The 27,898-nt window shown below is 40.4% G+C and overlaps 1 protein-coding gene across 4 annotated transcripts in view; it reads right to left on the bottom strand.

Moving 5' to 3' along the window:
• pde10a (phosphodiesterase 10A) overlaps positions 1-24,462 on the bottom strand; it is a 65,925-nt gene extending 41,463 nt beyond the window's left edge. The window contains exons 1-2 of one of the 4 annotated variants that reach the window (XM_085297200.1): positions 23,689-24,461; positions 23,410-23,534 (exon numbers count right to left, since the gene is read on the bottom strand). In XM_085297200.1, the coding sequence (XP_085153326.1) occupies positions 23,410-23,482 (73 nt within the window). In that variant the 5' untranslated portion in view covers positions 23,483-23,534; positions 23,689-24,461. Of the gene's footprint in view, positions 1-6,429; positions 6,754-23,409 lie in introns of those variants that run through there. The other 3 variants (XM_085297199.1, XM_085297198.1, XM_085297201.1) reach the window with 3 other exon arrangements.
• Between the last annotated feature and the right edge of the window lie 3,436 nt (positions 24,463-27,898).

Raw genomic sequence — 27,898 nt, 5'->3', positions numbered from 1 at the left:
TGGAAATCAGCAGATTCCTGGTTGGTCGATCAGTGACACCAATATTTTTAGCTGAATTATTATCATTATAAAGATTTTAATTTTTATTTATCTATTTTTGCTGCCCGGAGCCATGCCCACACATTGGTACAGCACCCTGGTGATGTGGGTGTGGTCTAACTGATGTTAAGTGGAAGAAACCATAACCATAATTTTTCTGTTGGAGAATAAGAATTAAAATGAATTTACCCAAATCAACACAAACACTCCAACTAGAGCAGGGCGATATGACCAAAAATATTTATCACGATATACATTTGAAAATTTGCGATAACGATATAACTGACGATATAACTTACACTAGACAAAATACTTTACAACTGCACAACTATATTAGTGCAAAAAAAAAAAAACCCCATCAATACATTTTCACTTAAACAAGCAGGTGTTTTATGTGAATTAAAGTTATATAAAAATTTAACAGTGCAAATGCAAATTCCTTGCTGACAGTTTAACCAAAAGGCATTTCCAGGGGAAATTGGCCGACATATCCTCAGCATAATATCCACAAAACTTAAAAAGAGGTTATACACACAATACGGTAATATTATGTTGAAGCACAGTACGTATCGCCCCGCCAGGCTCCTGACTACGATAGCTGTAATGCTCCGACAATCCATCAAGCAGTCCGGGTTCGTAGCTTAGCAAAGTTGTACTTAAACACGAACCATCCATCCATCCATTTGCTTCCGCTTATCCTTTTCAGGGTCGCGGAGGGCGCTGGAGCCTATCCCAGCTGTAATGGGGCGAGAGGTGGGGTACACCCTGGACAGGTCGCCAGTCTGTCGCAGGGCCAACACAGGGACAGACAACCATTCGCACTCACATTCACTCGCACATTGACACCTAGTGGCAATTTGGATTATCCAATCAACCTATCCCCACAAGCTGCATGTCTTTGGACGGTGGGAGGAAGCCAGAGTACCCGGAGAGAACCCACGCAAACACGGGGAGAACATGCAAACTCCACACAGAAAGACCCCGGCCTGATGGTGGAATTGAACTCAGGACCTTCTTGCTGTGTGGCAACAGTGCTAACCACCTTTTCGAGCGCCGTGTACCACATAAAGTCGTTTCGAGGTCAGTAAACACAACCAGAATACATACATAAGGCCCATTGGATTATAAGGGGCGTTGTCGATTTTCAGAAAAATCAAAGGATTGATTTTAAGTGTCCCGTATTTTCCAAAAAACACGGTAATAACGACGGCCCGCTAGCATGCTCTACTAAAAATAGTGCTTTGGTGTGTGTCTGACGGACGAAAGCTAAACCAGTTCCACACCACTGAAGTTGCAGCATTTTTACAAACCAATTCTGGTTCATCCGTTTCATTCAACGATTTGCTTTCGCCGCCATGCTTTTTCCGACGTGTGCGTATGAAAACAAAGGCACTGCGCATGCGCGTTTTACCCATATCCTATCGCGATATTTCATTTTTCTATCGTTGCCCAAAATTATACCGGTATTACCGTGAAGGGTATGATATGGCCCAGCCCTAACTCCAACTATAAGAGGCAGCAGGAAACTAACCAATGACTGTTCTCTGAAAAGTCTATAAAATGATTTTTTTAAATGTTTTGTTCTTTCGGCAAAGTCTCTTGGCTTTCACCAAGTTAGTGAAGCTCAGACAGCACGTGTAGTTGTTAATTATTTTCTTCATATTAAGAAGAATTCTTACTGCTTGTAAAGCTGAGAAGCGAGCTTGTTATCGGTGACTGAAGGAATGCCGGCAGTACACCTTGATGTTTATAAAATGCTCATAGCACAATATCATTATATGGTACCTTTAAAAAAATACATTAATGATCAGAGTTGCTCAATTGTATTAAACTGGATCTGAAAATGACAATTTTTCAGAATCTATAAAAATATTTGCTACGATGTACATGATTTTTACTGTGGGTTAAAATGTGTTAAAATATGCGTTTGGGTTCGAAACTTTTAATCTGTCAAATAAAATCATTATAATGATAAAATGAAATGACCATTAACAGGTTATCTTAATTTTTTTTTGACATTTCATTCATTTCTTTTCCAAAAAGTTTCCATAAACAGGAGAGCTAATTTGAGGTGTGAGGGTAAGGATGAGTCAATCTATCTATCTAACAAAGCTTTTCAGTTAAGACATCACTCATGTTTACTTTTATTTCTTCTTGATTATTATTTGGGTTGATCTGTATTTTATACAAAGGAAGGTGGTTACTTTTGGGTGAAATTGTTTCTTCTGGATTAATATTATCACCTCTTTTCACTCTCTGTTATTACTATTATCATTACTGGCTCTCTTCCACAGTGTGCCTTACATCCTGTCTCCCTTTCCTCACCCTCAACTGGTTATTACCCATGGTTGACTGTCCTTTTATCAGGAAAAAGTGTGTGTTTGTAGGGGGTTTCTTCCTGTTAAAAGGGAGTTTTTCCTTTTCGCTATCACCAAGTGTTTTGCTCACACAGGGTCATCTGGTTGTTGGGGTTTTATTTCTATTATTGTAGGATCTTTACCTTCAATATAAAGTGGCACTATATAAACAAAACTGAATTGAGGTTTATTTGTATTTTATGCAAATATGAGGATATATATTTTGAAAAGTGCAAAATATAGGAATGATTGATTTAAAAACAAATCTTGTGAGACGCTGCTTTTTTTAAAAACTTAATAAAGAAACTGACATATAAAGAACAGAGGATCATTTGCAGAGCTGTTAAAAACAACATTCAGCTGCACTCTGTCTTATCACTCATCTTCATTTCCCCACGATTAAGCAGCAAGCTCTGGGTGTGACAGAGCCTGAACTGTGTGCCTTCAGCACTCCCGGTCAGATGATGTTGAGCAGCGGAGCCAATGCTGATGTTTAGTGAGCAAGATGCTCCTCCTTCCCAACACATAGATGAAAAACGCACATGAGAGAAAAAGGGAAAAGACCACTTCTCTTCAAGTGCACTCCTTCTGGCAGAGAGTCAAGGGCAAGCTGCCAAGGTAGTACTTTTCACTTTCCTGACATGAGGCTGAGGCAGGAAAGAGGGGATGGGGGGTGGGGGCTGCTGGGTGCGTGCGTCAGCAGGTCCGCCTGGGACTCCCTTGCCAGGAGGTACGAAGAGCATGTGGTTCTTATCTTATCTATGGGAGGGCTGGAGCACAGCATCTAACACTGACATTCAGTGAGCAAGTAAAAAGAGCGAACACTGAGAATGAAAACACTTTGACTCATCTCCCACTGTTCACCTCATTTATTCATTGAGCCTGAGCTGCCGAATCTGGGTATGTGTGTGTGTGTGTGTACTTATGCAGGTGGACGCACGCAAATTTCACCGCAGCCAAGGGTGAGGTGACTAGTGAAGTTAAATCAATACACCATTCAGAGAAAAGGTGTCACATAAAGAAAATGCTGTTTCACGGTGGACTTTAACTGCTGCTCCATCAACTCCACAGACACGCCCCCAACGGCTGCACAAGCATGCAAGCGACTGAGAGACAGAGAGGGAGATTTCCATGGAAATGTGATTTGCACTTTTTCCATTACCATGGTCCAGATCATTAGACAAAAAAGGGGCGATAAATGGCAAATTAAGATGCAGATAAGGCGTGGGGCCCTTGATCTACAGCCTAGCAGAGTGATAACAGGCAAGCCCTCAAACCACTGTTACAGAAACGCAGCTGAGCAGCCTTCACATTCAAGTTTGAAACTAAAACCTTTCTGGTGTATTCACTTTTTTTAAAATAATAACTAAATGTGAACAAGAGGCAGCGTCACAGTTTCATAATGAGCTGGAGTTGCTTTCTTAGTCTCACCATCTTGCCTGAAGTAGTGGTTTGATTTAGCAATGCCCTCCCCAATCCCCAAAACTCCCCCTCAGAGAGCCACATCAGTAATCAAGGGTCATGTTCCCCACTCCACATCTGGTCGATGCTGAACTCTGCAGCCGTTCTACAGAGGGGCCAGTGGGGACCCGGTAATGAGAACCACAGATTCTTGCATCTTCTCCAGCGCTGTGCTCTTTTATGAGCCTTGACACAAAGACAAGCTGTAAAGAAATCTACACGCATGTGGCCTTTTCCCATCCTCTCAGATACCAACCCATGACAAGATGACAAGGGGTCAATGGACGCCTTGAGGAGAATGTCATCTGTTTCACTGCTCAAGCGGTGCACTGTGCCCTGGCACCAATCCAGTCCTGCACAAATCGCGTTATAAAAAAAGGGTTCAAACGCCATAACAAGCTAATTTTCTTTGGCTTGAATTTCCAGAGAGTTTAAATCAACAGTGGAGACAAATCACAAAGAGAAACTATTTGGCATGTGCTCGATCCAAGTCTGGAATTATTTAGTCATTCAAATTTAAATGCTATGTTCATATTCCAGTCATACCAAGCACTACATGCATTTATAGATTTAGCAACTTTGCTGGGAGAAGTCCTCACCGTGAAAGAGTAGGCATGTGGTGGAATAGGAAATGTCTGGTGTGAACACTTCCTGCCTGACAATATGTCCTTCTTCACTAAGTTAAGCAATTTGTCAACAGCCAATTGGGTTTAAAAAAATGCCTGAGAGATCATATTAGTGCTAGCCCAGTTTGACCTTGATGCACTGACCACAGCTATCTGCAGCCAAAGAAACACACATCTGCGCACACTATAGCAGATTTCCTCCAAGTCAGCTTACAAACAACTATAGGAGTCAAAGGGCAGTGAACAAGCCAACGTGTTGTCTTGACAAACTGAGTCTATCCCTTCAGGACGGACTGGTTTTGCTGGATGGTCCAGCAACAGGTACCATATCAGTAATGACAAATGATAGGTGGACAAACATACCATTGGCTTCTAGAGAACAAAAGAACACTTTTTCTTCCACGCAGAAAAACATACAATGTGCAGGAGCCATTTAAAATGATCTATCACATGCTTAACATTTGTAGAAAGCGCTTCATGTAAACAGTGGTAGAAACACAAGCTGGGAAATTATATGTGTCTGCATCAGTGGAAAGGAAAACATGCAGGGAGAACATAAACGGAACATCAAGTTAATCCCGGATTAAACCCAGATTAATCGACGGTATTTGAAGAAATGAGTTATATACCCACATGGGCGTCTAAGCCGGACACAGAACTGGTTGGCTGATAACTTTTTCTCATGTTTTGTTTTCTATGAGAATGACTTGTTTATTAAATTATAATATACAGTACACATTAGAGCAGTCAAGCTCTATAGCAGATATTACTTTAAGATACTCTGACACCCGCAGCCACCCTCATATGCTGTTGTTTTGTAAATCCAAAAAGGGCAGAAGCTTTGTTAAATCTGAAATTCTCGAGTATGAGGGCAAGATACCTACATACTGTACCTCAATGCATTCCACAGATGCTCACTGCTGTGTCTACACTTCAAGCATCAACCTGGCTTCAAACTGCGAACTTCTTATTACAGGTCTTCACTGAAGGTCCCTGAAGGCGCATAAACTGAAGTTATCCATGGGTCACACAAACAGTGTAAACCCCAATCAGCAGAGAAACAAATGACAAGAAGTTCCCACTGTAGAATTTAAAAGATAAGCAGAGAGAGACTGAAAAACAGCATGCACAAAGGATGTAAACTCAGCCCTGAGACGCATGGACATGCTAAGGAAACAAATATAGGGGATGAAAACTGTAGTGACAGAAAAGCAAACAAAACTAAACGAATCCATTCACTGATCTTACACCTTGTTTTGCTAATCCTGCCATCTTTTTCAGTGACAGTAATATGAAATTGTGAGCATACCTGACTCTGGTGTTTACCATCACACCGCACTTAAAACAAATTCAAAACAAGTGAAAAGAAAACGATAATAAATGTTAGAATGGGAAAATGATTTACCACAGCACTGGTATAAAACCATCGATGACTACATAAATGCTAACTACATGCGTGCGATAACTTAAACAGCAATCGTTTTTATATTTTTATAATTAATTTGCAAAATATTTATTCCGAAACCACATTTTAGTGCCCTACTCGCACTTTCTTTTTTCGCTTCATCTCATGCTGTAGACTTCGCTTTTTTCGATGCCATGTCTTACCGGACAACTGCTGACTGTCCCCTCTACAGACCAGCTTAATCTTTATTTAAAGTCCCTGCAGAGACAGAAGTGATATTTTCCAAGTTCGGTTCTGCTTGACCCTCCAGCGGAGTCCCCACCCATCTAATTCATCTGCCATTCATAAAGTTAGGAAGACAAATGGGCAAATCACACAGCCTACGCCTGCAGCACCAGAACAAATAATAGATGCCAAAACTAGCCCGTGTTTTCTTTCTTTTTTTGGCCGTCTACTGCACAGTTTGGTCAGGTCAAAGCGGTTTTACTTTTGCGTAAAAATTACTTTACGCACTGGAAATTTCATTAGGAAAAATACCTACTTGCACCCAGGAAACAGTCCGTTAACCTTCTGAAACAGCTTGTGGAAGTCGGACCATCTTCCATGTCGGATTGTGAGCCCAAAAGGAGAGAGGAGCCACGGGGAAAAGTGCGCCTCTGCAGCTGCAACTTGGTGCGTCTGAGCGAAAAAAAAAAAAAAAATTCCCCAAACCCCGAAACTATTCCAGGACGCCTTGATGTGATGATGCCTTCAATGCTTGAGATTGTGCGCGATTTAGGAAGGGCAAGGAGAGCAGTGTGGTGCCACCCCCTCCACGCTCCTCCACCGGCGCTATGACCCAGCACCGCTGGCCAAGGTGTAGCTACAGTCGATCCGCCTCCTCAGCGTGGTGGCTCCGCTGTGGATGTGCTGCAGCAGCAGACTGAAGGGAGCAGAGACGTCGACGCATAGACACAGAGAAATGGGAGTAGACACACACACACACACACACACACACACACACACACACACACACACACACACGGGGAGAGACGGTGGCGCGATGCTGTCAATTCATACACAGTTTTCCTGTTTGATTTTCAAAATAAAACGGCAAGCGACGACTACAGGATTTGCCTAGGGAGAAAAAATATCTTTATGTATAATGTTCAAGATTTTAATACAAGTCTGCGGCATATTCACGAAGAATAAGCGAGCATCAATACTTCCGAAGACTATTCATCCAGGAAATCTCTACAAAGTAGTATTTTGAAGGGTCAATAAAGCTGTTTCCGGTATTTTTGTACCAATTTGACACATTTCGGAGGCACTGCTGTTCTTTTTCCTGAATTTGGCTGCGTAAAAGGGGCCGAACCATATGCCCCGCGCTCTCCAGGGACACGCTGCTGTTTCCTGATCCACTATTCAGTGGTCAAGGAGGAGACAGTGACAACCTCGAAATTACAGCAGGCAGGACAAAGCAACAGAGGGTTTACTTTAGAATACTGTGAATGAAAAGATGTAGCATGGTTTTTAAAGCACTCGGATTTACGCAGTCTGAAGTGTCTTGCCAACGTGCCCTTTAGCAAGGCAATGAATCCCTTCCAGCCCTTAGTCTTTAGGACTGTGAACTAATTAGCCATGAGTGTTAAAAACAAGGAAGTAGAAGGAGAAAACAAGGAAATTACTTTGGGTGTTACCAAACCAAATTTATGAATGGCTTTGTCCAGAAATCGCCTTAGTTCAGATCAGCCTGAATGAGTAAAAAGCAGACAGTGTGTTTATTTTAAAAACTAAAAAAATCATTTCAGGACATTCTTTCCTCCTGGTGCATCAGTCAAGACTTTTATTCAACTTAATGAAAAGTTGCACACAAATCAAATCGTTTTTTGCCTGAATGAGAGAGAAGTGCAGTCTAAACATTGATCGCTCCAAGGTCTAATTCATGCCGTATCTCACTTTAAGGTTTTACACAAGGTTCTTTCAGTTTTTTTGTGGATCACTGTTCATACTTTGGCTCCTGACTTCAAATATCCGCACAGTCTTGCATTTAATAAAGGCTTGTATTCAACCGATTTATTTCTCCAGTCTATCTCTGTTGTACATTTACATAAATTATAATTGTAAATATTGCCTTCAACTGGAACAGTAAAATAAATCAATGTAGTACATTCCTTTCGGAAAGGCCCAACTGCAAATATCTGCAAAGATCGCACATCTGCAGTCACACAGAAATATTTAGACCTGCTCACTACAGCCTTTTAGTAGAGATATAATCTTGTAACTATAATGACCAAAACCAAATAACAGGATTAAAAGTAATCAAATTAACCTCAAATTCAGTTTAACCAGATGAACGTTTTTCATCTAATCTAAATCAATAAACTACACTATCCACAAATATACTGATTCATATTAAATGCACAGAACATTCCAACACTTAACAGCTTATATGTTTATTAATAATGCTTAAATACCTAATCTGTCTTTCTCCCTGTGTGAATAGTTGCGGTGAAGTTACCAGAGCAATTCCCAAATGAAGTGAGCCTCCTATCTCTATAACCTTTGCATATGTGTGCTTGTGCTATCAGCACTCGGAGCACCTAAACAGCTTTGACTCGGCAACATGATCCAGCATAAAGTGTGCCAGACTCCCTCATGGCCACAGCGTCACATACTGATCATATCAAGCGAGAGAGAGAAAGAGAAAGAGAGCTTGCAAGCTGTGGCAGGTTACGTCAGCACCTGCTCTATCAATCACAAGCATTCCTACACTCTCAAGCAGCTGGTCCATTCAGAGGTCACGTATAACATAATGAGTTCATTCCGATACACTCCTTCTGATGACAAAAATCCTCAAATGTGGAAAAAATGAGAAAACTGACGGTGCCTTTAATTCTTTTTGCAGAAAAAAAATATTTTTTTCATTTAAAAAAATCCAAATCCAACATTATTATTTAAGGAATTTTAGAAAATCCACAAAAATGAAGGGAAACAATTAACATTCAACACATTGCTAAATTCTTATTTAATAATACATGAATATATTTAAAATACTGTTTCACTCAGGGAAGACCACACAGAACACGTTTCCATGCATAATCTTTTGTATTTAGAGTTTTTATTATCAAAGTTTTCTGGAAATGTTCAAAAATGTGTCGGATGTTACAAGCAAACAAACAAATGAACAAAATCAAACCAGAGGAAGCTAAAAGAGCTTTTTAAGCTCCTTTAGGGCTAACTCTGCACATCCTCTATGGCCTTAAAGAAGCTTACATAGAAATGTAGGTATTAAACAGATACTTGAAAATGTTCGCTGTGAAGTTCATGACTGGAGGGTTTATGAGCTTTTGTGTGATGGTTACAGATTTACTCGCAGTAAATCACAAAGGATGCAGCAGGTCCGTCTGTGACCCAGCAGTGAACCCTTCTGATCCGCAGCTCTCCAAAGTGGCGGAGAAACCGTTTTCACATGTGATGAACTATTGCATAACAGGAAGTAACCGACCAGCTTGACCTGTCGAAGCAAACGGATATTTTACCTGGATTAAGATTAGTTCTCTCAGGATGAAATACACCTAAACCACAGCCTTTAAAAATAGCTAAAGGCAGGAGCTCAAAGGTGAGTTGTCTTAAAGAAAGATGTATTTTTTTTGCATATGATTAAAAACTGTTAGAATTCTCAAAGTTTGAGAAAGACCCAAAAGACACAGAAAGATCTGGGGGGAAAAAATCTTGAGCTATCAGATGTTTCTTTTTACTGCTTTAAGTATTTAAGGTAATCTGTATTTCATTAGGGACACATGGTTGGTTGTGCCACCTCAGATTTGTCGTGGTTAAGTAAAAACTAGAAAAGTACACCCATTAATCTACAACTACAGTAATATTGTAGCATCGCGTGTACCTGTACAGATTCTACGTTGGTGTTAACACATTTTAATACATAATTCCTGATAACGTCTGTGTAATGGAGGAATTCATTTATTAATATCCTTTACTCTTAGCAACACCATGTTTAAAAATCCTGTATTAGTGCTTAAGTAATACTATATAGGTATTACAATTAAAAATGTACTATTTACCTTATTATTTATTAGAGGAATATTAAAAGAAGCATAAAGTACACATTATGATTTTATACCTTTAACTAAAACATTTAATTTGTTTTTGAATTTTATTTTATATAAACTGCAATTTAGTGATTATAAGTATAACATTGCATGTTTAAATTATTTTCTTTCTTCTACCGGTGTAGTCATATACTGTCATATTAACAAGATATTATCTATGCAAAATTGTAATTTCTGAAATATTAGTCAGCATTTAGTCACTATTTTTGCACCTGCCAAATAGTTGGTGTCTATTTATTTCCATTCAATAGATAGTCATGTAAAGTCAGTTGAAATTGGTGGAAACAAGAACTAATGTACCTGAAATTGAAGCGATGTAGTTGAGTTACAACATAGTGTTAGTCTGGAGAGCATGTAAAAAAAAAAAAGAGAAAGAAAGAAAGAAAATTAAGGAGGTAGGAGAGACTGATCAAGTTTTTTTTTCTTGTTTGTTTTTTTTGTTGTGGTGAAGAACACAGATGAACACACAAAATGTCAGTGAGCTTTCTCTCTTTCCTGATGTCTATCATTCTGAACAGTGAGTGCACATTTTTCTCACTGTCAACATCTCCTGTCCTGCAACCACCAAATCCCAAAAGCTCGTGTGAATGGATAACATGTGTGTAAAACAAAAAAAAAAACAAAAAAACAAAAAAAGAGGAAATCTGAAAGGTGATGATGAAAGAGGTTGAAATCTGATCTGTCCTAATATGAGACTTGTGTGTCACACGCATAAGATAAGACTGGCTTTACTATTGTCATCCTGGGGTGGGGGGGAATCAACAGCTGACTGAAGGGTGAGTGAGTGGCCCACAGCCATGCTCAACTGTTCTCCCCTCTCGGCTGTTTTTAGCAAACATCCTCTTGATGACTTCGGCCTGTCTCCCAGCATAAGAGCTGCACATCTTCAGACGTGTGTGCGTGTGTGTTCTCGTTCACACACAACCTTACACCCCTACACCCACATTACAGACCTCATCCACTTAAAGCACATTTCTAATTCAAGGCCCTGTACAAGCTTTTCCCCACTGCACACACACACACACACACACACACACACACACACACACACACACACACACACACACACACACACACGAGATTTAAGTGAAACATTTACAGATCGCATGCAAACGCATGCAAACATGAGCAAACACACACACACACACACACACACATCATCATCATCATCATCATCACATGCGGCAGGCACACACCACAGAGACTTCCAGTCCCCTCCCCCCGACTGAATAGTCTGTTCTGACAATCCACAGGACAGCCGGAGCATTGACGTCAGAGCCAGGCCCATGAAAATACAGGGTCCCTGGGGGGGCTGAGGGAGTTATGCACATCTTCACAGCTTGGCTTGCAACTAGTTCAACAACCAAAGAGCATATAACTGCCTCTGTTTGCTCTTATTTGCTGGAAAATGCAATAACAGAAATAAAAGCTCCACGTTTACACAAAGCCTGGCATGCACAAATTTGCATGCGACTGCAATGCGGCTCATCTCAAATGTGACGTCAGTGGACATCATGGCACGGTGATCCATTAGGACAAGTGTGAGATGTGCATAATTTAGGTTAATGAAAATACAAATCACAGCACATCATTACCCGCCCTCTGTCGTCTTAATCATTGCCATTTATGAATAACTGCTGTCAGATAGCAGTATATTACACGTACCCAGAGGAAAGGTTTGTTGCTCGCTCAGACATCCTCACTGTCCCAAGAGAAAAGATGACATCTTTGTTTATCGCTCAATGTTCTGAAACTCGGTTCTGTTTTTTTCTTTTCCTAAGGCATCATTAGGACATCGAGGCCATTAATCTCATTGTTCCCTCTTATTCTAACCTCTCCTTCAGTTTTTCTGAGACTCTCATAGGTGTAGTTAATGTCAGCGTGTGTGCAAATACAAGTTTGTGTTGCTTGTGATCTTAGTTATGTTTTTGCCTTTAAAGAAAGTAAAAGGATTCTGTGCATATGAAGAAAATACGCTACAATACACTAAAAACCTTAACAAATTCTTGTTCAACTTTATGGTAAAATAACAGCAGTAGAAAAACACCACTAGACCACATTCAGTATATAAAATTACCAGTATGGTTACAGCACTATAAATTTAGATTAACAATAAAGGCCTTTATCTCCTACAATAGCGTCCACTAAATAATAAAAAATGAAAAGTGTTTGTTATTGTTTAGATGCACATTGTTTAGCTTGTAGCTTGTCAGAAATCAGCCCATTGTCACTTTTTCTTTTCCCCAAGAAAAATGGCAACCACGATCCACAATAGAGAGTACAAAGAGGAATGGGTATAGTAGTGGGAACGCTTTTCAAAGCATTACATGTTGGTTAATTATTCCTCACTTAGCCTGACTACATGTATATCAAGTGTGAAACTAGTGAAAATAGTATATATATCTATCCACATCCACAAGGGTGGTGATGTGTAGGGAAGGAACAGACTTTTGCACTGTGCTGATCTACTGGCCGGTCACAGGTGAGTGGCTTCACAGTGCAGTGGTTTACACATTTGTGTAACAAGTACAAGATCATCAGTTCACCGGGGGACATAAATCCCATTGTGGTTGCATTTTGTGTAATTAAAAAAAAATTTGCCACATCAAGCATGCTGGGCTACCTGTGGTGGTGACCCACTAACTACTGTCTGACAAAAGTTTAACCTTTTTATCTGATTTAAAAAAAAAAAAAAACAACACTGATGGACAAACATCAGTGCTGCTGAATACATTCAAATCCTGGAAAACATACTAAGCAGCGGGTTCCCATACCAACACTGTCATAATTTGCCCATCTAGTTGCAAGCACGTATGAGTTCTGTGAAAACTGCCACATGGATCGGACTTGGGCATTTAGAATTAGTAAGGACTCTTTAAAGATTAGAGCAGAAAGTGAATACAGCAAGTACAGGCTGCCTGCATGTGATATCTCATCTGTGTGTTGGAAGGATCCTGCCCATGTGGAGATCATATTGACAGGAAATTGCACTGGAACCATTAAAGGCAGGCAGATTTCTCTGTCAGCGTCGTTGTATTAGTGGAAGAATGTGTAGAAAGGACAGCAGTAATTACATGTTGTGTTCACAAGTGTCCACTTATAAAACTTGGCTCTTAAGCTCCTTGCAAGTCCCTCCCAAAGAGGAAAAGTACTGTCTTGTCAGCAGCAAAGAGGAAGAAGTGGTGAAAGATGCCTTTTATGGAATCACTGTTTTTAAATATATGTCCACAGGAAGCTAAGAAGGACGATGCTCCAGTCTTCATTTTGTGTGGTGCTGATTAAATACAGTCCCGTTCTTTCCTTTAAAGCATTCAGTTGCATTCTATTTTGGTTACTCTCTACATGCCAAAGGTGTTTTAAATTTAAAGAATAATAAAACTATGCAACTGAATTGATTAACTGAAAACTCCATTTCAGTGTGGGCGTGCCATAGTGTTTCAGTGAGGCCCTTTCTTCCAAATACGCTGACATCTAAGTGTCACCTGCAGCACGGTGAACTTTCCTGTCTGAATTGTCGTAACCAATCTCCTTTGTGAGGAATTCTCTTGTCCGATTTTCTTAGTCATCTGCTTTTTCTTCAACTCATTCAATGGATAAAATCAATTTTTTGTATGCAGACACTTATTTGCATATTGTGACTTCTCAAATTTAACAGTTATCTGGTCAATACCCAATCACTCCAGCTCTTGCAAACAACAACAGTTGCAATACATCAGTAGTAAAATCATTTTTTCTTTCTTTTTTCTTGAACCCAGTTTTACTAAATCAAATTTATAGACCAAAGCAGCTGATCACAAGCCCGCATACCCAGCCTAAAAGATTTATGTTTATAAATCAGATCATTGGATCAACACACCATGTGATCTGACTGTCACTCCTGGCATCCCTGCAGCTTTGTAGCTTTAGTTATTGTTATTAACATTACAATGTTGTTATTAGCATAACATTGCAATCACTGAAATAAATGCCAAGATCCGGGAATGCAGTAGAAAAGATAAGCAGTTAGACAATCAACGAGGGTTTATACAGACTGGGAATGCAGTCAAATCTAAACCACCACAGAGGTTAACATAACATGAGTGCACCTAAAATGTCAGCAGTAGTTTGCAATTACACACAAAGTTCTGTGAATCCTTTTTAGCAAGCAGGTCAAAGCAAAAATCGGAACACTGTGAAAAATATTTAGAAGAGACAACTGAGGCAAATATTTAACCATTTGCCATGTTTTCTCTTTTTATACAATTTTAGCTAAACTGTGCAGAGTTTTTTCCCCCACATTTTGCCATGTGGAAACCAGAGAGTACATTCTTATCACATCCAAGAGAATCAATAGTCAGTGCTGGAAGACACAAACAAAATACCAAGAAAAGAAAAAAAGAGCATTGTTTTAGTTTATATGATTTCCTTATCTACATGTAGGCCAGAGGTTAGGCTCCCCTGGAAGCTGATGAGTATTCTCGTGCATCGATACAACCAGTGTAGACAGTTAAAAAAAAGCATTGAGACATTAGAGATGCTGGTTTGTAAGGCAGCAGTCCGAGCAGCAGAGTGTACTCAGACTGCAAAATGAAGTATTTCTAAATTCAGAGCAGTGCCAGAATTCCTCTGCCTAAATTCAGAACGTCACAGACGATGTGGGGCAGACCTCTGAAATGTACAAATTTGCTGTAACTGGCCACGCAGCATTACTGCTCTGCTCATTTCTTTTTACTTCAGTAAAGAAATTCTTAAGACCAAACTTGCGATGTCTTAATAATTGACACATTAAAGAGATGAGTGCAGTGTGCCACTTTTTCCACCATCTCTTCTCCCTTTACAATTTTAGAACTTTTGACTCTTGATTTAATTTGCTAAAATTATTATTTGTTTTAACTTTATGTGTTCATTTGCAGAAGGAACCGTAATTCAGACATTTTTTTTTTGTCAAATGAACAAAAGACTTGCAAAAATGCAGCGAGTATGTTGAATCTTTCTCCAGTCTTTTGTTTATTTAAAGAGTACTTGATGGATAAAATGTAATGATGTGAATACATAATGAACATGTTCCACTGGACATTTCAACAGTCTTATAGCAGACTCTAACAGTGGAAACTTGTTTCTGCTGCCGTGCCTCATGCTGACAAATTTAATGTGACCGTATAACACCTCCTATGCTCTCAGTAGCACACTGTGATCCAGGCCTCGCACTGCATAATTAAATTTGTAAAAAAAAGAAAAGGTTAATATAAGACAATTTGCCCAAAAAATAAATATTGATAAGGCTTGCACCAGTTCGTCAGGGAAAAACAGATTGCACGTTCGAGGCGCTCGGAATTGGGCAGGTGGAGCAGATATGTGATGTCGAGCGCTGCAGTGGAGAGAACTGCAGAAGGCACATAAATCAAAAAAAGAAAAAAAAATTAAATGGGTGAAAAAAACGTGATGAAAGAAGTGTGCAGGGGTGGTGGGTTGAAGGAGGGGTGGGGGCTGAGGGGGGTATTTGCGTCAGAGCTGGAGCCAATGAAGTCAGAGACGGGGCAGGCTCAAGCAGGAGATGCTGTTACTGCCACTCACAGCACTCGCCTGGGCCTCATGTCCTCTACGTCACAGAGCTGGCACAAATTATGCCTGCTTCAGTGTTCGACACACACATGTGCACGCATCCGCGCTATAAAATGAAATTTATGTGTATCACACACACATATCCTGCACCGTTCAATGACATTCAGAGTAGCTACCCAGCAGGGGTGTATTTTTTTTCACTACAAAGTGTAGCTCACAGTAAAAGATTTTCCTTTGGATTCAGGCAATAGATGAAATAGAAATGCTGACAGAAGAAGATTTTATATTTTCTCATAATGCGTTTGTCTTTGCTGTTCAAGGCTGTTCAGCACTCAGCTCATATTTATATATGCAGTATACAGCTTGATAGCTGCTCCAGAATTAAAAAGGATGAATTGCTGAGACAGCAGTGAGGCAAAATATGCTATTATGATGCCATTAAATACCATATAGAAGTGTTTTACAAACTGTTTTTCAAAAATGGACACACACCTTTCCTTCCACCCTATCAGCACCCTCATCTGTGACAGTGCCACAGACACACACTCATTCATTCATGCATATCTCACTCATGCAAATCCTGCTTATTTAGATTAGCGGGCAGTGTTTCTGTTGTTGCGCCACTTCTGACCTAGATTATCACAACCATAATTCTGGAGGATAACTACGATGATGAGCATGTGGTCAGGAGTCTGTGGAGGAGGAGGGAGGAAGGGGGAAAAAATAAAAACAAACAGCGCTCATTTTCCATGCAAAATGCTTCACTGTGCAATCTTGCAATACTGCGGGCAAAACAGGTCAAATGTGGGTCTTCGGATGTGCACAGGCGGACAGATGGGATCCTATGCAAGCTATGGAAAACACACACCTGCGATTATTGCCCAGTTAGTTAAAAATATTCAATTTATTGTTTCAGCTTAATAAACTGGCACACAATTGTCTTTTTAATCATAAATGTTCAATATGAGGGAGAAAACATAATCCATTTTCCCCCCTTGCACTGTTACAGCAACCAGAACAGCAGCTGCAGCTCTGCTGGCAAAAAGCCACATCCTATAGGCAATGACGCAAGCAGGAGACATTAGCCATGACCTCATCAGCCCGCCATCATAGCACCACTCTGCTCTGTACCTCACACTCACACACAAACACATATAAGTTACTACTGGCATTACAAAAGGCAAACTCTATCCCTTAGTGTTATACAATGCTACCACTCTACTTGAACACACATACACTAACATCCTGACATCGTAACAATGACCTGACCAAAAGGAGGCCCTTTTAAAACACACACACACACACACACACACACACACACACACACACACACACACACACACACACACACACACAGATCATTACTTACAGCCTGTCAGTGTGTGTTCTTGCGACAGTATACGGTGTGTGTACAGTGAGGCGCCGTCTGCTCTTTGTGTAAGCATTACACGCAGACACACCAAGGAGAAATTATGTTAAACCTAACAAGAAGCATTTACAAAATATGATGTAAAAATACTATGATTTTAATGAAACAGAGTCGGTGAAGTGTGGCTGGTTTTGTTTACTTGATATAAATTAATTCGATGTCTCAGACAACAAGAACAACAACAAAAAGCAAAGAAAACACATTAAAAAATAAAAGAAATGGAAGAATTTCAGTAGTGACTGGGTAGGTGGGTGGGGGTGAATGAGCAGTAGCTGGCTGCCTGCGTTCCTCATCACAACCCAAACAAAGTCACTATGAATCATAGGTGAGAAATATGGGTGCTGACGTAGGGGGCTGGAGATCTCGCTGCACAGCAGACATCAGAACAGGCCAAGACGGCCAAGCAGCCAGACATCAAGTCTGCCTGTTTACTGATAACACATTCATTCATGAACTAAACATGCTTATACACACACACACACACACACACACACACACACACACACACACACACACACACTACGCTTGTCACTTATTCACTAAATATTATTTTACTAGTACTTGCAAGACGTCAGGAGTTTCAAATATTATTTTCAATTCTTCTTTGTTTGAAATGATTTGCTTTGACTTTTAACCTGGGTGTAATGTTACAGCAGTGATTTCACTCAATAAGACTAATTTTTTCCCCTTCTGCCAGTCCACATAAACTGTGATTCGGAAAATTCCTTTCAAAAGAAATCTGCTATTTTCAGGATTTTTTTGGTATTCATTGCCAAGTTTGCAAACAGCAGCAGAAACAAAAATAACCATACAACAACATTTTTTTAAAACCAGAATTTGTTTTGTCTTCTCCGTGGTGGATTTGTGTCATTCATCTCCATGCATCTTATCTTTATACATTAGCCCCACCTAGTGTTCGCTTATCAGAGGACACCGATAAAAGCAAGCAACAATTATTAAATTAAAGAGAGAGCAAAGCACATAACTGCAAAAAAACAACAACCCAAAAACAAAAAACCCAAACAACTTTCATTACAAAGTTGCAATGTAAAGCACTTAAGACAGTTAGGATTATTTTCTTGTGTAAATGTTTGCCGTTGCGAGCTGCAATACACATTTACACCACCAGGAGGTGTTCTTACACTAGCTGTTCTTGTTCCAAACTGTCTGCAGCGGAGTCATCAGAGTGAAGCTGTGAGCTGCTGCACAACTTTATCTTAAGAGAAGAACACAAATAGGAACCTCGGCTGCACTTCCTGTCTTACAGCACAAACAGCATCGCTAGCACAAAGCCAAGGTAGAGACACACAACCATCCTTACATCTAATCCACAAACCTCAAACAAACAAATCTATCAAGCTACTCACTTAGCATGCTAAATTAACAAAAGAAAGGGAGAAAAAGACTGAGATTCTAAGTGGCCTCGTCTGCACTTGTTTCATAAGATCAGGGTCTTTTTACTGCTGTGACTGGAGGCCATTTTGTTCTTCATGACATATTGTTATTGAAGTGGCAGCAACATCATTGCTACATCATAGATTATATATGGCAAGCACTTTCTTTAATTGCCAATGACACATTTAAAATATTATCCTCTCATCTAACATGTAAACTTCCATGAAAAAAGTCTGCTTAAAGAAAAAATGATTGGAATGAAGTTCGTGATGTGGGTTGCTTAAACTTGGGAGAAACATCTTGTGTTCATCATCTCACTATAGCACACAAATATCTATGTATTTGTTTGTTTCTTTGACGGTCATCCAAACTTGGCTCAAGGGTACATCTTATGTACCTGAAGGTTCTTATCTATATCAGACGTTGTCACATTGCCTAGCAACGACCTGGCAACAAGCTAAAATGACTCTTGTAATACCTTATAAAAACATTGTTTCATTTTTATTTTATTTTATTTTATTTAAAATCATAAAACCATAATCATTCATGGTACTTTATGCCATCGGTTTACCTGCCAACCACCTAGCAATGGGCTAAAATGTGGCTAAAATTTGTAACAGCTAATGAAAAATTTAAATGGTTTTTATTTCATGGATATAACATCTCATTTATATCAACAAAAGCTGAATCATACATAATAAATCATAACTTCATCATTTTACCTGGAAACCATCTAGCAATGGGCTAAAATGTCCCATGCATATAGCATTTTATAAAAGAATCATGTCATATTAATTTAATGCCCATCAGCATGAACAGGCCAAACATGTGGACCTTTACTAGTGTATATAATGTTCTTATTTATAACAAATTGACTGATATTAGAAAAAAAAAATTTGGCCAAAACGTGCAACAAACCTGTGATTGCGAGGTGATTGCACAGGTCACTTTATGGGAGACAGCCTCTCTCCAAACAATCACACACACATTTGAACAGATAGTATTCACTCTCAGACATATTGGAGAAGGTTTGCAAATAACTGGCATCTAATTTATATGGTGTTTAATTTTACGGAGTACGAGCAAGTCTCGTTGCTTTTCTGTTTTCACTGGACTCTGAATGCTAGTAATTAAAAGGAAATGTCTGTGAATGTGTTTAAGCAACAGATTTCTACAGATTTGTCACACTTAATCCCCGAATTATTAAAACAGAATACATGTAATTGCCAACTTGACCCCATTTGATTGAAAACTGATAGCAGACTGACTGCAAGTGGTTGCAAACCTGGTTCCTATCTGGGAAGTAACCAGATTCCAAGTTCATTACACACTGTTGCACTAATTTTGGTTGTGCCATAGTCTCCAGCCACTGTTTTCCCTAGTGTGACGTTACCATTAGGATTCAAGGAAAACAAAATAAAAAAAATGATTGAATACTGAGTCAGTCTCCGTTTGTTGGTAAGATACATGAATGAAAAAGACCGAGACTATTTTGTGTGTGCTAGATTTTCAAATGGACAACTGTTTGACACTTTACATCTTAATATGAAAATGTTGTGTTTATATTCCACTGCTCCCAGTAATGGTGTATGAAATTAGATATCCAGTGGAAAGAAAGGATATAGATTATCTCATATCCTTTCTTTCTTTCTTTTTTTTTTTCTGTTTCCTCATTTGCCTTTTTTTTTCTTATTTTGACTTAATCAAAGCATGGTAGGAAAAAGAAATCACAGGATCAAAGCAACACATTCATTAACTTTTTAGCAAAGGTTTTACTGGCATCACCCTGTAACTGTAAGAGCTGTTGTTTTGTACAGATAAAGGCTTTTAACCAGTTGCGACGGTGGTTGTTGGTGGTTGGGTGGGGGGGCTGCAGAGGGCAGTTGACAGGTCTAGGCTGTACACCAAGAGGCAAGACAAAAAAATGCTTTGTGGTCCTGATATGAATTTCAGTACCCCTGTTTCTACACCTCCTCTCTTGGCCCACTGTGGCTCGCAGAGTGAACAAAAACGATCTCCATGAGAAAACACAAGCTTGAGCACTCAGAGGCGACAGTGAATGGAGCACCGACAGGAGCAGCACACACTGACCAGTGCTAGTTATGTGGTTCTGTTGTCTGCTTATTGTAATGGCAACCATTTAGTTTGAGCAAACCAAAACTTTTTTTGTGCTGAAGTACTGCGTGCATTTGTTTTAAAATCTAGATTTGCTTAAACAGTGTGTCTGCATTTGTGTATCATAGTGTACCAAACCTGCCTCAAAGCATCCAGAATGGCGAGATCTTGAGTGGGTGGGGTTCACTGTGTGTCCACCCCCTAAGTAGTGACAGATGCCAGGCACAGTTGGGGAAGGAAGCGCCAGGGTCTCCTTCCGTATTAGCCAAGGGAAATTCTCATTTGGGCACGGGACCAACGAGATTCAGAGCCAAGCCTGAAATCTGAAGATGTGATCTGCTTGCATTTATGCTAAGTCCTGCAGTACATTTGTATGTGGATGCCAAGAAGCATTGGTTTACTCATCATACCCTACTGCAGTGGATGTAAATGCATTTTTATTGTTGTGCCCAGTCTTTTGTTACTTTTAAGAGACAATATCGCTCTTGTAATAATTCACAGACTTCACTGCTTTTAATTTTTTTTTTATTGTAACTACTTTCTGAGAAATATTACTCATGAAAACTGTGCACTGTATGCTGTTTTGCGCCAAGGTGTCTTGATGAAATTTCAAGTTGTGGTTTTTCTTTCAGCGCATTTGAAAAACTGAGATGCAACACAAGCATGGCCGTACATAAATAAATATGTGTTGTTTTTTTAACTGATACTTTTAAGGGTTGTATTTCAAAGGCGTTACGTGGCGCAAAACTCAATATGTTTCAGGCGTACAATAAATGTGATTTAAAAGGTAAACCACAGAGAGGAATTCATGTTTGTGTATGTGACAAAAACAGCTTAATGCTTATATGGTTAATAATTTTTAACTTGACAAGTAGTATGCAAAGGAAACACCACACAAATCTAGTCCTTGTGCAAAATATTTTCATTCCTACAGCCCTATTCATGCAAGCAGGCACGACTATCAGCTTGAAGGTGATGGTGTTCTTGGCCTTGAACTCACAACTTCTTTTTATGTTTTTGCCAGCATAATAGCAGCCACGCTGAGGATTGAGACACTTTAAAAGCCACCTTTTGATAGGGGGGGATGCTTGAATATTGAACTGAACGATGAACGGAAACCAGTGTTTTTAAATAACTGGGGACACAATAGATTTCAGCTCTATTTGGCCATGTAAATCATTAATATGCAAACTCTGGGTTTACTTCCCAGGCAGTAATGTCAGACTGACAGCAGTCGCACGATATCATAGACACTTTGAGGAAAGCAAACCATAACAATGGGACTGATTTTACTTAGAACTGGTTTTTGTTTGACAGTCGTCACGGACCACATGTTTACAAAGTGGGTTAAGACTCTGGGGCTGGGAGGAGCCAAAGGCGTGGTCAAAAAGTAGTTGGCTTTTAACATTATTGATAGACCATTAAGTCGGCCAGGTATCTGCTAGGTATGGATTAATTGTATATGGCTTATAACCAGCGTGGATCTCAGCCATACAAGTAACCACTTATAGAGAAGGAGCATTTACCAGAATTACCAGACACAGTTGCTAACCAGCTTTGAAATGAAAGTTGTTTGTTTGGGTCGATCAATGTCAGGCAACCTGAAGAAAGTGAGAATGATGGTGTTTTCACACATGCACTGCAGCCCTGAATTTTTTAGGTATTACCTGATGGAGGCATAAGTAAGAATAGGAATGTTAGATCAGACCTTAATTCACCTTCAGCCAACCAGCTTCCTAAAAAAAATGTCAGTGTGATGGAAAGCAGAGGTAATGTGTATAAAGCAGAGGTCACTGTCTGGTGAATTCACACTGTGTTTCCTGCCTTGTGCATGCCCTTTTTATGCAGCTTCCACGCCTAAACCAAAGGGAGTATTTCCAGTAGTGATAATGTGTTTGAAGTGAACTATCTCATGCTACATGTGGGAAAAGGGAAAATCTGGTCAATGTCCTGCCCTGATTATCGATTAGCTCAACATTCTCCAAAGTTCATGGCTTAAGTTGAACAGTAGAGGCCTTCTGGGTACATGCCCAGGAACATTATTATGACATTAAGTCAAAATATTGAAAATTTATTAAATTAAATTACTATAAAGAAGTGCAAAATTACTCAAAGACACTTAAAACAGACCACAAGGTGAATCAGAACAACTAAAAAGGGAAAAATAATACTGATGCTAATAATGGAGATAACGAAAAAAGAGCTGAAACTTCTCTGTTTTTTGTATTCTTTTGGATTTATCAGTGGAAATGTCCCCTCTGAGTATCAAACAAAATACGTCATCTCATTTGGATCCACAATATTTAACAGCAGCTTACTCTCGTTTTCCCAGGGTATATGGCCAGGCCCATTAGCACACAAGGACTCTGCATCTACACCACACTGATAGAAGATTTAGACATGATCTGAAATAAATCGGCTCAGCATTATAGTTTACCGGCGTATAATCCATTTTCTTAAGCAACTGCTCTTTCTTTGCTTGAGTGGTTATTTCCAAGCCACCAGCCAGTCACAGTTCACACAGACTCTGATACCAAAGTTGGCATTTCCTATATTTTCCTAAGAATTAAAGTCCCTCCTGCAAAACCTAATATCTCACAAAAACCCACCGGGGATTGATAAGAGATTATAAAAAGTAATCTGTGGACACACACATTGTTTTTAGGGATAAAGATACTGATTTAAGTGCATGGCATCATGGCCATCCCACTGCACAGCCTCTGTAGCGCTAGCACGGCAGCTACAGCAGCTGTGCGTCCTCAGAGTATCAGCAGGTCTCGATGCCTTTTTTGCCTACAATAAACTATTTGTAATGATCCGTTTGAATATCTGAATGTAAAGAAATACACCAACGAATCCCTGAGGAGCTCACATAGCTGCACTCTGACAACAGTTCAACTTTCACACTCTCATTTGTGACCATCACTCCTACCTTGGTCGCTGGTTCCTGCAGGCGGATAGTCCTCAAAGTCCTGGTCATCAGGACTTTTCCGTTTCTTCGACATTTGCTGCTCACTGTTCGGGTGATTGATATATCCACCGCCGAATTGATATCTGCTGACAACGTGAGACACCTTCAACCGGCAGGGTATAATACACATACAACAGTCTGGGGGTGGCGATAAGAGAAATGCGAATAAATCTCAGTCCCGTTCATTCAGATTCCTTCTCTATATGTGCCCTTTGCAGCGTGCTGTGTGCGCAAAGTTACCATGTGGCGGCCAGTCGAGCATCTGGAGACTCAGCGAAACAAGAGGCCCGTCAGCTCTTGATTCCCGCCGTAATCACACAAGATGCGTCTCCACGTCCGTCCGGGGTTTATTTCTCTTGACAAATGAGAAATATTTGCAGCTGGAGTGATTTGTCGATCACGTGTGTCGCGGATTACGCTTCAGACCTGCTCAGATGGAAATTACGCACTGGAGGCAACTTGTTGATCCACCTCTATATAAGAAAGAAAAAAAAAGTGGTTTTCGTCATCCCGGATGCGTTAAAAAATCATTTTAGACTTTCAACATTGTGTGAGGTATTTTGCTTGAATGGTGCTCGGCGACGTCAGACTACAAGTCTAATCAGGCATCGATGACGCACAGCCGACACAACGGGAACTCTTGGGTATCTTCAAGAGTAAAGGCCAATGTAAACGGAGATTAGCTGGACGTGCTCTGCCCGATAAAGTACACCGAAGCATACGTTCCTCTGGCAACATCTGCGCTACACACTATGTTGCGAGTAGAAAACACTCTCCGGCAACATCTGTTAAGGAGGGGAGGATTCCTTTCCAGCGTAAAATTGGAGACAGTGTTTTACAGAAGTAGTGTAGGGGGAGTACAGTACCTTCTTTTTCACAATACCATCAGTCCAGCGACGAGTGGAGAACAATGTTTTTGTCTGTAATACGTCTCGCACAAAACCTCCTAATCCGTGTGCGAGACTAACATAAATCGAACAAACACGCATGATGTTGTGAAGACCAGTCTTGAACGAATAGGTTTGGTTTGACTTCAGTGTTCGGGAGCCACAGAGCAACTTGAGAATGAGCTGTGAATAAATGAGGCAGAAGAATCGTGGTATTACGCACAGTATATACAGCAGCAGCCAATGACGCCACTGGTCTGGCTTTTACAAATTGCTTGATGGTAGTTTTTCCCTCTCCGCTCGACTCGCCTAGGAATGCCAGAGAATAGTGAAATCAGCGCCCTTCTTTTGCTACAGCGACAAAGGACTGTGCGTGCTTGGAGATTTTGAGGAGATATCCAGCTGGATAGAACTGCACAGACAGTATCAGATTATCAGTGACTACTACACATTCATTTTGCTTTTTTGGAGAGTCACAGAGGTGTGCCTGACACCAGTTGAGCAAATACTCTCCCTCCCGCTCGCCCTTCATTCTCTCATAGTTGATTTATTTATGAGCACTCCCGGGTCAGAGGATCTTATTCCATTTACTACATCTGGTTTAGATTTCAAGCGCCGCGCGCATATCGTTTCTACAAAATGTGCATACTCTGATGTCAAAGCGAGTAGTTTGGAAATCAAACATAGGTTTGTTGCTACAGTTGCATTCGTGCCAGTGACGCTGGCATTTCGTGGTATTTTCTGAAGGCAAAGACGCATCTCCCTCGCTCGCTCTCTCTCTCTCTCTCTCTCCCCCCCCCCCCCCCCCCCCTCCCATTCCTCACTCACTGCAGCTACTGACGTCAAGACATGCTTGCGTCAATGCTCCCTGCTTTGACAGAGAGCTTTTTTTTCATTGGGATCATAATGGGATTATTAAGCTTAGAGAAATACCCTGCCTTCGTGGCTTTTTCAGATTTTTGATAGATGTTTCTATTATTATTATTATTATGATGATGATGATGATTCTTTTGCTTTAAATATAATTCCTTATAATAAGCAAAGGACACGGGCTATAATTGACTCTTGCAAGAAGGACTGGTTGTATATCATTCCACAGTCTGATGATTATGCCTTCCCTTTGGATTTTTTTTATTGCACTTGTAATAGTCTATAAAAGCCATGAGCACAGAACAAGAGAGAACCTACACGGATAAGTCTGTTTGTTTACACACCAATGCCAAAGACAAATATGTGTCTTTAGATGTGAATCTCTATAAAAATCAAGCAGTCACATTTTTTTTTGGTGTGTGTTACCCCCAGTTAGAGTCAATCCACCTTTGCAGTGAGGATTTATTTAACACTGATGTGTAATCACATCCAGTTTAACATCTCTGTAGTACACAGGCTGAGACCATTTCAGCTGCTCAGATAGGTTTACAGTGAGATGCTTAGAGACATGAGTCAGTTGTGTATTTGATTTAGCAGATTAGATGTCCGTTCCTTCCTGTCAGTGTGCGGTTGCGGTTCGTACAAAGGAGAGGATGTCTTGATGTCCTTATAGACTGACCTTGATCTTCTGGACTGAATGGGCTTTTGTGCCTCTTGGCTAGCCTTCTGTCGCTTCAGTCATAATGTCCTTTTCCCCCTGCAGTTTAGTGAATTTCTGCACTTTTTGTTACTTGATGGCTTAATCTTCAAACATGATAGTTTTGCATATATCAGTACAGAATTCTTTAAGTGTCTGTATTTTGCAGTTATAGAAATGTTTTGTTGAGGTGTGAGTACAAAGAGTGAATAGAAAAAAATGTGACATTGATCATAATGTAACACAATTGTAGTAATAAAAATCTCCTGTTGCAAAATGGGAAGATAATCAGGTTTGAGTTGAAAAAATACAGTCATGTGAAAAGGAAAGCTTGGCGGCACTTTCTATTACAGCTTGGTAATAAAGTAGTAACAGTGCGGTAATAAGATGCAAACGAGACAGTAATCATATATAATTGGTGAGATATTGCCATGTAATTACCAAAGTAATGCACAAGTAATGACCAAGTTCTACTTTGTATCAACAATGGTTTTAGCTGAGTAATATTACACTGGAATTTATGCAACTGGGTAATCAGAGGCCAAAACCTGGGGGTGATAATGTGGAAACTAATAAATCTCTATGAGGGAAAAAAACAGGTAATAATAGTATAGTAATATATTGGTCACAATGCCAAACTGCGGGATAACAGCTTGGTTGGCATAGTTGTAACTGCCCAGCAGGAAGGAGAAAGAGTGCCACCAACTCATTCAGTAGAAACTGCGTGCTAAATAGGAGGAAACCTGTGATGCTGGACAAACAAGGACCCTGAACAAGTGGGAGAATGCTGCAGGTAAAATCACTTCAGCAGAGCTCTAAAAGATGGAAGCTCTCTGCTTCAAGTTTCTGGGGAAGCTGGTATACAATCTTCTTCTGAGCACCTCCAACCTGTACAGTTGAGGCCTGGCTGTCTCACCTTTCTGTCACCAGAAGGTCACACTGGACCACATTCTCAGCAGCTGCCAAGGAGTTTGGGAGGGTGGGGGCGTTACCACTGGCACCACAAGCATCTTCTTTGGGTGTTAGCAGATACCATCTGTGCTGTCATAAACCACAGCAAGAAGCAACAGCAACTGCAAATTTTCCTGCCCTTCAGGGCCAGACTTGTTTACACCAGTATTTCAACATCTTTCTTGGGCCCACACTGCCCCAACAAAGGGTGCAGGGAAAGCTCCTGGCAATAACAAGAGACTGGCAGCTTCTGGGTGATCTTGGGAGACAGCTGAGGTTCCCAGACAGTCACCACATGTAGGCCTGATACAGGCCTGCTGTCTGAAGAGTTGAAGCAAGTCATCCTGCTGGAGTTGACTGTCCAATGGGAAGATTAGTTGGAGGAAATGCAGGAAAGAAAGAAGGTAAAACATGCAGAACTGGTTGCCGACTTTCGGCAGGTGTGCTGAGAAGGTGTGCTGCAAGCCTGTGGAGGTGGGGTGTAGGGCCTTTGCAGGTCAGTCTCTAAAGTTCTAGGGCTCGTGGGGATGTATGGACTGCAGAATAGTATCAAAAACATCCTGGAAGCTGCAGATAAGTCCTCCTGAAGGCTTTGCTGAAGAGGGCTGATACATGGAGGAGCATGCTACCTGGACAGAAGCGGGGCCTAATCACCCGTGGCTGGGTTACCAGGGAGAGGGTGTCTGATGTTAAGACTCTGTGTGCATCACTGACTATTTGTCCAGGTTACATCACAAGAGACATTCACATTTGTGACTGCCAGAGGTCATTTTGTAGTGCTCATCCTGTTCCTCCTTTCATAAAGAAGCTGACCTTCTGGCAATGGTAAGTATTGATTTGCTATCCTGGAGGTGAGGAACTGGACTACCTGTGCAACCTCTGTAGGATCCAGGTGTTGGTTCATGCTGCAAGTAGCTCCTTGAGGTGACTGCTCTTGTGATTTGGTGCTATATAAATAAAATGGAATCGAATTGAAAATAGTGACACATGACACCTGCAAAACTCTTGAAAAAAGCAGTCAGAAAAAACAACCTCCACCATTCTT

This window comes from Mchenga conophoros, linkage group LG13, assembly GCF_057382185.1.
Source record: "Mchenga conophoros isolate Kocher_MC1m ecotype Shallow Benthic linkage group LG13, M_conophoros_male_GT1.1, whole genome shotgun sequence".
Classification (NCBI taxonomy): domain Eukaryota; kingdom Metazoa; phylum Chordata; class Actinopteri; order Cichliformes; family Cichlidae; genus Mchenga; species Mchenga conophoros.
The sequence above is the reverse complement of the archived record's forward strand: the minus strand, read 5'-3'. Positions and strand labels throughout refer to the sequence as shown.